Here is an 11,946-nt window from a genome sequence, read left to right on the forward strand (position 1 = left end):
ATGGAATGATAAGGTTTCATTGATGTTCTTTATTTTTAAGAGCGTAAGGAATGGATTTCTGTAAAAGCCTTTTTGAAGCAATATATATGTTGTTAAAATTCTATACAAATAAAACTGACATGACTTCACGTTGTTCTGAATAATGTAAGCTACTGATAAAATGTATTATGCATTGCAAAATGAAAACAGTCCTCCTGTGTGCAACAATAATACCGAACCCTCTAGTGGTCACATGAAGATCTGCAGCAAGTGTGCGACGCGTCACCAAGTTCTCAGAGCTGGAGGAGGAGACCTGGAGCACTGGGGTCCACATTGAGTCTCTGTAATCCAGTTTGGAGTGGTCGAGGATGCCATCAGAAGCAGCCTCTCCATAAGACCTGCAGTGCATCGGCACTGTGGTTTTATAGACTTGGGAGCATATTAGTTGCTTATTAGTTTATTCTACCTCAAAATAGTTTAAAAATAGTTCAAATTATTTTACAGGTTATGCCACCACAGAAAAATGTAGGTGTAACGAGGTGTTTAACTGGCAACATTTTATAAATAGGCTTTATCTCACAAAGTAACGGATCCATCTGAAGAATCTGAAAACAACTTCCAAGAGTGATGATGAAGATGAAACTCACCATGACCCGACCAGTCGACAGCTTCGGACCAAACCAGTAAAAGTCGTCTTTATGGAGTTTCAAAATGACATTTTCTAAACTGCTGAACGAGAGCAAGAACGAATTCCCCTCGGACTTTCTCTCTAACATCAGCAACACCACCTGTGAGGGCATCACCCTCGACTCTCAAGTCATCGGTGTCGGAGTCTTTCTGGCCGTTTTCATTTTGGTGGCGATCGTCGGAAACATTTTGGTTATTCTGTCGGTGCTCTGCAACAAACATTTGCAGACGGTCACCAACTTCTTTATTGTGAACCTGGCCATAGCGGACCTTCTGCTTAGTATCATTGTCCTCCCGTTCTCCGCGTCTCTGGAGGTGCTGGGATGCTGGGTTTTCGGTCGGGTCTTCTGCAACATCTGGGCAGCGGTGGATGTGCTCTGTTGCACGGCGTCTATTTTAAGTTTATGCATTATATCTATAGACAGGTACATCGGGGTAAAATACTGTCTGAAATACCCCACTATCATGACTGAACGGAAAGCAGGTGTCATACTCGTTGTGGTCTGGGTTTCCTCAATGGTGATTTCCATCGGACCGCTTTTGGGATGGAAAGAGCCTCCACCTTCTGACGAGAGCATCTGCAGCATCACGGAGGAACCGGGTTATGCTCTGTTCTCCTCTTTATTCTCCTTCTACCTCCCGCTCATGGTGATTTTAGTCATGTACACTAGAGTATACATCGTGGCCCGCAGGACTACAAAAAGTTTGGAAGCGGGTGTGAAACGGGAGAGAGATAAATCAGTGGAAGTGGTGCTGAGGATACATTGCAGGAGCATGCCGGAGGATTCCAGCTCGAGCTCCAAAACCAAAAATCACCCGTTCAGAAGTTCACTGTCCGTGAGACTCATGAAGTTCTCCAGGGAGAAGAAAGCTGCTAAAACCCTCGCCATCGTCGTGGGGATGTTTATTCTTTGTTGGCTACCGTTTTTCTTCGTTTTGCCTTTGGGTATGTATCAGTTATACTCTGTTTGATATGAGTTTTTGAACGATAATCTTCGTTATGGTTCGAGCAAAAATGAAACCGTGATGCTTTACATTTAAAAAATGAAATCAAAGTAAACTACGTTGCATTTCATTGCATTTTTTGCACTCCTAAAACACGTAAAAACATTTTTTTTTAAAACGAACACAGAAATGGTCACAAAGTAAATGGATGTACACATTAGTTGAATTTCTATCAAAATTTCCTCTTATCATAATGGAATAAATTAATCCTCTAATTATCAATTAAGATTATACTGGATAAAATAAAACTCAAACTTTTTTTATTATTAGTAGTAGTAGTAGTAGTAGTGTATTGCTTCTGGAGAGTTAAATAAGAAAGCTATGGGAGTTTTAAAATACTTTAAATTTAGTAAATTTAGTAAATAAAATTTACTACATAGACATTTGAGCCTGCTGGGAAAATGTGTTCTAAACTTGCTTTGTATTATGTTGTTCCTGTATGAGACAAGTCTCATTAAGAAACAGGATTGGTTCCAAATTAGGATAAAAATTCCAATAGAATTTTTGGGAAAATGTCAATCGAATAATTTTGGTTAATTTTATCGTTCGTAAAAAAAAGCACTTTGCAATTGTGTAACTGACGTAATACTATAAGCTGATATGTGATATAGGGGTCGATGATTTTACAGTATGCCTTAAGATGCATATAAAATGCACATTTATCTCGACACTGTGTTCATGTTTTACTCCGTGGATAGGCAAAACAGAAATGTGTAGCCTGATATAAAAAAATGTAAAGCTGTTAAGTCATCGTTACTTTTCTGGCTGACGAAAGCAGTTCCACGCATCACTTTACTATTGCATTCACAGTTAATACGATTAAAGTAGAAGGCAAATGTGTGCAAATTGCATGAATGGGGTCTTGAGCAGGATTTGACAGCAACTCCATCGTTGACAGGGAGAATGTATTGATGTGTTACACTTGATTATTAACGCTGTTGGTCTTTGTTTTTGGGAAAACTGTTACTTAGGATTCAAATAAATAATAGTGCATGTTGGAGTGCAAGAACAAATGCAAAATCAGCCAAATACATGTTAATATGTATTAAACCAAATAACCAAAACAGATTTTTGCAATTGCTGACTCCAGAATGTTGCTGAAGAAACGTTTGTAAATAACAGTTAGGCATTCTGGTATATATGGCTAGAAAATATTAATAAAACCCTATGCAACACCAATTTAAATTTGGGATGAAAAGCATGTCTACTCCTAACAAAGGTCACTCTTCTTTATGCAACCAGATCATGTTGAAAAAGAGCTATTGTTTGATTAATTATCTTTATTAATATGTTGCCTTCATGTGTGACCATGATGTAACTGCACATAACAACAGTACACACACTGACCTGTGTGTTGTCAAAACAAAGCATAATAATGAAGGCAGAAGTGAAAGGCTTGTGAGAGACATATGAACAATTTTCCCCTTTTATAAAGGCAATGGCATGAAGAGGACAAGAACATGCTTTATTTCCTCATGGATCGTGCATGTAATCAGTTCTCCTCACATTTTGTAGTCCAATAGCTTATAGGGGTTTCTTCATAACAGTACGTCTCATAATATCCCCGCACCTTTTATTAAAAAAAAATCATTTGGTTTCCATGTCCTTAAGCAGCCAAGAATGAGTTATGGCTCATTTATAGTTACATTACCCATGATTGTATGATATTAACACATTAAACACACAAATCAAGTGCTAACAAAAAGCATGTAAATGCATTTTTTTATATATATACTGTATATAAAACACTGTCAGTCCATAGTCATGAATTAAAACCTTCCTGTAATCAAACCCCTTGAAAAACATGCGTTTTGTTGGGCCACACAATTATTAAGTTCTTTGCATCCCAGGGTAAACTGATTCCTACATAGAAAAAAAAGGAGATTTTGGGATATTCATAATGCAGAGATTATTAATTGCTATAAGTATGCTCAATCAAAGACCACCCATGGGAGACTGAAGCACAGACATTAAATGCAGTGTTCCAGTCACGCAACCATTACCCAAGAGTATGTTACAGAGGCCAAAAAGTGTGCTAGAAATGGAAAAGAATAGTCTCCTATTACATTAAAATAATTTTGGTGTTGTTGACATCATTGACTGAGGCATGAAATAGGTACATCTTAAGTAGCAAACAAATTACAAAAATTATCATTTTGACTATTATTAGCAATTTATAATTAAAATACGCATTAAAAATAATAAAAATACATGGCTGGCATTGTACATTCCCCACATTGTATTGGTTTCCCCCCAAACCCACCATCCCATCCATCTCCAGGGTAATCCAAGAGTGTGGTTTTTGCCTGTCCCTGCTGGTATTCCACTCACAGTCACTATGGGGAAAAATAGGGCAGCAGTGGTTGATAACATCTCCTGGCAAGCTTTGCATGTGGTGCTGGTGAAAGTCTGCGATCAACTCTTCTTTCGTCCTTTTTTTTTTTTTTTTTTTGAGGTTAGATTCAACGGTTTGGGAAGGAGGACTTTGTTCAACCAGAGAAAATGAAGGAGGCAGTTTCACTCAGGTCCCTGACCTCCTTCTGCCCAATGCTCCACTGCCTTAATCACGGCTATTAACGAGTTGAGTTAAAGAGGGTGCTTTCGTTTTCCAAAGCCTCAGCAACAGCCAGCCACCAGGACAGAGGAGGGATATAACAAGGCTTAGATCCACACGTATGCTGCAGAAGCACAAACTGTGAGGCACTGTTATAATGACAGACTGTGTTATAAGGACACACCTTGCTTCAGTGTGAAGGCATTTGAAATTCTGGGGGAAAATTCTTATATTTAAAAAAATCTAACTAAAAAGTGCTTTTGTGATTCATTTACAGTGCTCTCTAAAATACTTGATTTTAATTAAATGTTGTCATTCAATGTTGCTCATGGCAATGCTGTATATCAGTCCACTCATCTGGGTAACTACAACCGGCGCTACTTTCAGCTCTCACATTGCGGACTTGTTCTGTTTAATTTCATATAAATGAAATGTCCATTATCTTATGTCTCAGTTGTAGTTGTGGTGAAAATTTCCTCAGAGCTCTTCAGTATTAATATTACAGGTAAAATTATGGAATAATTTCAACTCAGTTTAATGTTTCATGTCGAACATATTTTGGTGACCATATTTATATATATATATTATTTATATATATTATTAATACATATTTACATATTTATAGCTGTGCAATAAGCAGGGAAAGTATAATCAGCTGGTCATTACTGCAAAATAAACCACTTCATGGTGATACAAGGCCCCTCTGCTCCTCTTATATAATTGTACTTTTTGTAGTACGTTTTTAAAATGACAAGTCCAACCTCTAAATGATGGTCACATTTTTGGCAGCAACATGCCCACCATGTTATTGTTGAAATGGATCAGGGGAATGTTTTCCTTATGGTGTGCTGGACAGTGAAAGTGTGAAATTTCTTATTTCTGGTGACAATCAGAACTAAATGTTCCTGCTCCCTTAAAGAAAATTCCAAATTGTTTTCATGAAATTACAAGAGAGTTAACACTGCAAGGTTTGTTCATTTTATTATTTAATAACTGCAGATATTGTCATTACATTATAGTACTTTTTAGAGTATACGTGATTATTCTAGTGCAGCAAGTCCAGAGGATATAGAGAATGACTGCATTTTCTGGCAATGTAAAATTATGCAACATTATAAATTTAGATTTTTGTTATTTGGTCATTACGTTTTCCAAATACCATATTTTTAGACTAAAGTGAACGCTCTTTGCGAATGTTGTAAGAAATGCTTTAATAGTGTCTTTGATTTAAATTTCAGCAGCAAAATGAGTTGACACGTCTGATTCGTTTCCATACAAAAACGTTGCCTGTCAAAATGATCTTGAACTTTTCTGACCCAAGCTGTTATGTTAGCCTCTAATACATTTACATCAAATTGACACAGAATGCAGCTTGACAGGAACTTACACATGTAGCCAATAACCACAGACCATGTTAAAATATGTCTTGGGGTGATAAGTATGAGATGAGACAACTTTAACATGTGGCTACCTGCCAAACGCTCCTATAGCTCAAATGGTTCGTGCCAGGCAAATGCATTGCTAGAAAGCAAAGACCGCCAGCATGCATTCAACACTATCAGCTTACAGCTGTAAATTAATTGCCTACCTGACTGCTTTGGGTTTTGAGGTACCCAGAATAGATTAGAATTTTGATAACCCTCTTTTTGAACCTTTATTTTTAATAGTGTAAAGCAGAACACGCATGTTGGAAAAGCCACATTGGATATAAATGCCAACTTGCTTAACTTATAATTAGATGGGCACAGTTGGTCCACATTCAAAATTTTGAAATTTCTACACATCCCATGCCCTCTCGTTTGTTCATTTTTTTTTAATATTTTGGCTTATTGATTATGCTTTCAGCTACCAGTAAATGTCTACTTTTAGTTTGGCTTGATTTTCTGAGTCATTTTAGCAGAATTCCTCAGATGTTCCACTAAAATCAGAACAGCAAATCTGGAAAAGTCAGAAGGTCCACTTTTTCTGCAGTGTAGGTACACGGAAGGGTTCCAGATTGCCCAGAGTAAGGGCTGCCACATTGTACATGATGCTCTGGCTAAAAGGAAGTTTTCTCTCAGTAGCTACCAAACATCCTGTTTGGTGTGTCTCATAATTACAACAATTACCAAAAAGGAGCTTTCCAGGGACTGGCTTTCATCTCAAAGTCACAGTTTCAACCAATTGACGACCTCTAGCCAAGAGCGAGAGCAGCATATCTCTTTGTTCATCAAAATCTGTTTCAACAATACCGCACTATTCCCAGTTCTCCTACTATCTATTCCCTCTACTGCTATTTTTATACATCTCCACTGACAGGGAGGTATTCTGACCTCTCGTGACACTAAAATTCATGGCATGGGCGATGAAAACTGTTTTATGTGTGAGATAATGCAGCGCTAGCCTCCTCTCACTCTCTGTGGGGAAAGCACAAGGCAGGGAGGAGACATTGGCAACATATGTGGTGTCTGTCGAAGGTAGACGGAGCGGAAATGTGCAGGTAGTGTAGATGTGTGGGAGTAGAGGATGTGAAGAGAGACACAATGTAGACAGATTCCATTCCAGATTTCATTTGTTCAATGGAAAGGTTCAATGGATGATTAAAGTTCTTCATGGAACCATCAATGCTAATTAAGAACCTATATTTTTAAGAGTGGAGGCAAGTTCGTTTTGGGGTGAACTATCTCTATTTAATATGTGGTTCTGGTTTCATTGTGAACAATTAATTGGTGCATGTTATTCCAAAGAAAACCATTTCTCGTAATCTTTGATCAGAATGCAACAACTTGCTTCTCGTCTGCAACGACATTCTACTTCCACTGACATCACATTGGGTATTGTTAACCAATAGGTGAATAGCAATTTAAGTAATGTTTTATCAAGCCTGCCTTTGGTCCGCCCACTTTTCACAATCCAATCAATTCCCAATGGATAAAATAAAATCTTGCCTTGCAATTTTTTTTCTTTAAACATCCTTCACTCAGAAACGCATCAAATTCACTGCCGTGAAATGGGTTGCAAATGGCAGTTCATGTTAATTATAATGACTGTGGCCAGTCTATCAAAGGTAATAGTGATTGTTTGGTTTAGAGGAGAATTGCGGAATGACATATTGGCATCGCTCCCACATCTCCTACAGGCAGAAAAAAACTAAATAGTTTCAAAAAGATGGTGAGAAAACATGCCATGTACTATTTAAAATGCATCAGACTTCTCCAGCAAGCTGAAGGACAAAAACACATGGATGAAAACGGTGAACTCACGGATTTGAACTTTTCAATGTGTGGGAGGCAGTGTTAGTTTCGTTGACAAATAATTTTCGGCATAATTTTCCTCAACTTCAGTTTTTTCACCAGTGACAACGAGACGATAATGAACTAAAACTCTTTTTGAATGACAAAAATGATGACGTAAATGTATTGACATTTTCGTCAACGAATAAAAACGAGACGAAAATGTTAGGGAGGGACGATTTGGGAAGAGATTCATTCAGAAGCTGCATAGTTAGGAGGTTAGATGCGTACAAATGAACCGGCGGGACATAAGCTAAAATACACTTGCTGCACACCTCATAAAACGTAAAAAAATGTCAATATGTGGGAGTAAGAGAAGAGCAGATATATGGATGAATCTGACGACGCAAGAGAGAACTCAATTCGGTCCGCTTTTCAGAGCGCAGACACCGAAGCATACACACACAGAAAACGCATCTCACAGCGCACGAGTACTCTCTCACGTCGCATAAACGGAGAATTACACACAAAATGATGTTGAATTGTCTTTTGACGAGTATTCACGTAAACACAGTTGATTACGCCTTAAAGGGTTAGTTCACCCAAAAATGAAAATTAGACTGTGTTTTACTTACCCTCGAAGCATCCTAGGTGTATATGACTTTCTTCTTTCAGAGGAATCCAGTCGGAGTTATATTAAAAATTGTCCTGGCTATTCCAAGCTCTATCATTGCAGTCAGCGGGTGTTGCAGTTGAACAGTCCACGAGTAGTCAAATAAATCGCGCGCATTCATAATAAAACGTGCCTCACACGGCTCCGGGGGGTGAATGCATACGTTTTTGTAAGAAAAATATCCATATTTCAAACATAATAAACACTTTTCTCTCACTTCCGGTATCTGTCATACGCGGAGGCCGTTCCGGCAGATGACGCAGCACATATGCGCAGCGTGCACACCTCTGAGATATGCTAGTCTCGCGAGTTTTCTTACAGGAGCAAAGGAAGCAAAGTTTCCTTACTTTAGCGAAGGAAAACCAGTTCCTCACTAATCACGCAACGCCGACTTGCTACGTCATCTGCCGACACTGCTTCCACGTATGACAGATACCGGAAGTGAGAGAAAAGTGTTTATTACGTTTTAAATATGGATATTTTTTTTACAAAAACATATGGATTCGCTACAGGAGGCCTTTATTCACCCCCTGGAGCCGTCTGTGGCATGTTTTATTATGGATGCGTGCACTTTGTTTGACGACTTGTTAACTGTTCAACTGCAACACCCGCTGACTGCAATGATAGAGCTTGGAATAGCCAGGACAACTCCGACAGGGATTCGTCTGAAAGAAGAAAGTCATATACACATAGGATGCCTCGAGGGTGAGTAAAACACAAGCTAATTTTCATTTTTGGGTGAACTAACCCTTTAAGTGAACATAAACAGTAGGGAGAATGTGTATCAGTACATTGCATCCATTGCAGCTGTGCATTTGGTTTTAAAGGGACAGCAGCCTAATTTAGTTGCTATTGTCCGAGTCATTGATGTTAAATAAGCAACAATAGAAAGACAGAAAACCATGCACTGCTCTTGACTGAAAAACTTTAGTAGCCCTAAAGATTAATCTAAATTTATTTATAGAAATAAATATGTCTGCTTGAAAGAATGAAGAATATGGTAAATGTCTCTAGGTTACATATGTAACCATGGTTCCCCGAGAGAACGAGACGCTGCCTTGAAGTCGCTTTGGGAACACCCCTACTTGACCGCGTTCTGAAGCACGTGTCAAATCAGTCGAATGGAGTAGCGAGACGTCACGAGCGGGGTGACGTAAGCACCAGAAAGTATAAAAGTGCATCCGGCAGAGCGCAAACCAGCTTCGATCAAGTAGCGCCTGGAGGGATCCAGGGAGTATGGCAAAGAGACGCAGCGTCTCGTTCCCTCTGGGAACCATGGTTACATACGTAACCTAGAGACGTTCCCCTTCAGGAACTCGAGCTGCGTCTAAGTCATTTTGGGAATGAGAATACCCACTGTGCCATACTACCAAGTCCCTGCCTGTGTGTGTATCTTGCAAGCACATCACGAAGAGAGAACTTGGGAACCTGGGGTAGATGCCAGGTCTAGGTTGTAAAAACGGACAAAAGTGTGCAGAGAGGACCAGCCCGCAGCAGGCACAAATGTCCTGCAAGGCCACACCCAAGTTGAAAGCCTTGGAGGCCGCCATACTCCTGGTCTAGTGCACTCTGACCCCCATAGGTGACGGGAGGCCAGAGGACTCATAGGCTAGTGAGATGGCTTCGACCACCCATCTACTCATGGTCTGCTTGGGCGCCGGAGATCCTTTCTTTGGCGGACCAAAACAAATAAATAGCTGATCTGCCTTACACCACGGGGCAGCTCTGTGTGTGTAAGCGTCCAGTGTTCGAACTGGACAGAGCAGATTAAGGCTTTCTTGGCCTACTTCCTGGAATGGAGGAGGACAGAATGCCTGAAGTACTATGGGCCCTGGTGAAGAAGTGGGCACCTTAGGGACATACCCGGCCCTTGAGTAAAGGAATGCCCTAACCATGTCTGGAGCAAATTCCAGGCACGAAACAGAAAGTGCTTGGAGGCCGCCATTCTCCTGGTCTAGTGCACTCTGACCCCCATAGGTGACGGGAGGCCAGAGGACTCATAGGCTAGTGAGATGGCTTCGACCACCCATCTACTCATGGTCTGCTTGGGCGCCGGAGATCCTTTCTTTGGCGGACCAAAACAAATAAATAGCTGATCTGCCTTACACCACGGGGCAGCTCTGTGTGTGTAAGCGTCCAGTGTTCGAACTGGACAGAGCAGATTAAGGCTTTCTTGGCCTACTTCCTGGAATGGAGGAGGACAGAATGCCTGAAGTACTATGGGCCCTGGTCCCCGCCTGAGAGAGGAGGTCCCTCCTGATCGGAATCTCCAGCGGAGAGCCGTCGAGGAGGGACTCATGTCCGAGAACCATACTCGGGCCGGCCAGAACGGGAATACTAGCAACAGACGGACCCCATCCCGGCGTACCCTCGCCAGAACTCCCGGGAGCAGAGGGATTGAGGAAAAGGCGTACAGACGAAGCCTCGGCCACGTCTGCACCATGGCATCCAGCCCCAGTGGAACTGGATGTGTGAGGGAGAACCAGAGCGGACAGTGTGTCGTTTCCTGCGACGCAAATAGATCCACTTCCGCCTGGCCAAATTCCCTCCAATTGGGGTGGAGCCTCATCCCCCGGGCCTCAGCCCCAGTCTCGACAGGATATCTGCCCCCTGACTTAGATACCCAGGGATGTAAACTGCTCTTAGAGAGAGGAGCTTCCCCTGAGCCCACAGAAGGATCTGGCGCGCCAGCTTGTACAAGGGGCGCAAACGGAAACTGTTTGACAGTGAGTGACTGGCCCTCTCTTACTCTCGTGACTGTCGTGAGGATTGACTCGATTCGAGCAGGAGACAGACGTGCCTGCATCGAGGTTGAGTCCCACACCACGCCTAAATAAGTGGTTCTCTGAAATAACGAAAGTACACTCTTCTTGGCGTTTAGTCTTAACCCCAGCTCTCTCATATGGGCGAGGATGACATCTCGATGCCATCTGCTACGATTGAGCTAGTATTAACCAATCGTCGATGTAATTGAGTATGCGGATGCCCTGGAGTCGCAGAGGAGCCAGAGCAGCATCCACACAATTCGTGAAAGTGCGGGGTGAGAGTAACAGGCCGAAGGGAAGAACTCGATATTGGTATGCTTCGCCCCCGAAAGCAAACCTTAGGAACTTCCAGTGTTGAGGGAGGATGGAAACATGGAAATAAGCGTCTTTGAGATCTATCGTAACAAACCAGTCCTCAAACTGGATTTGAGATACTATCTGCTTGATAGTGAGCATCTTGAACTGAAGCCGTTTGATAGCGTGGTTCAGAAGACAGAGATCTAAGATCGGACGCAACCCCCCAACCTTTTTCGGAACGATGAAGTAAAGGCTGTAGAACCTGGACACTCTCGAGAGAGGCAGAACACGTTCTATGGCCCCCTTCCTCAAAAGATTATCTACTTCTTGTTCCATTACCAGAGTCTGCTCGGGGCCCACTAGTGTGGGGATGACCCCATTGAAACGAGGCGGACGAGAACAAACTGGATTCTGTAACCTTACTCTACAATCTGCAGGACCCATTTTGAGATATTTGGTAGAAGTTTCCACGCTACCAGAAAATCTACTAAGAGAACCAGCCTCTCGAGGCTGGCATCTGGTATTATTATAGGAGCCAGTTCGGTGCCCTGAAGCAGATGACCGGCAGGGAACGACCGACCTGACTGCTGTAGCACCCTCACTTGAGGGGGCGAGCTCTCCCGTGCCGTACCATTGCCGAGTGGCAGCTGGGAATTTCGCTCGTCGGAGCTCACTGAGCCCTGAAGCACCGAGGTGGCAGGGGTATCAATGAACCTCCTTGAGGGCACTTAGGGAACAACCGACCTGACTGCTGTAGCACCCTCACTTGAGGGG

The 11,946-nt window shown here is 41.8% G+C and overlaps 1 protein-coding gene across 1 annotated transcript in view; it reads left to right on the top strand.

The window, feature by feature from the left end:
* Window positions 1-642: 642 nt before the first annotated feature.
* The window catches only part of LOC107552750 (alpha-1D adrenergic receptor-like), a 13,473-nt gene continuing 2,169 nt past the window's right edge, over window positions 643-11,946 (top strand). The window contains exon 1 of the mRNA XM_016234724.1: window positions 643-1,612. Coding sequence (XP_016090210.1) covers window positions 691-1,612 — 922 coding nt within the window. The 5' untranslated portion in view covers window positions 643-690. The remainder of the gene's footprint in view (window positions 1,613-11,946) is intronic.

This window comes from Sinocyclocheilus grahami, unplaced genomic scaffold (assembly GCF_001515645.1).
Source record: "Sinocyclocheilus grahami isolate Dianchi unplaced genomic scaffold, SAMN03320097.WGS_v1.1 scaffold17.1, whole genome shotgun sequence".
NCBI lineage: Eukaryota > Metazoa > Chordata > Actinopteri > Cypriniformes > Cyprinidae > Sinocyclocheilus > Sinocyclocheilus grahami.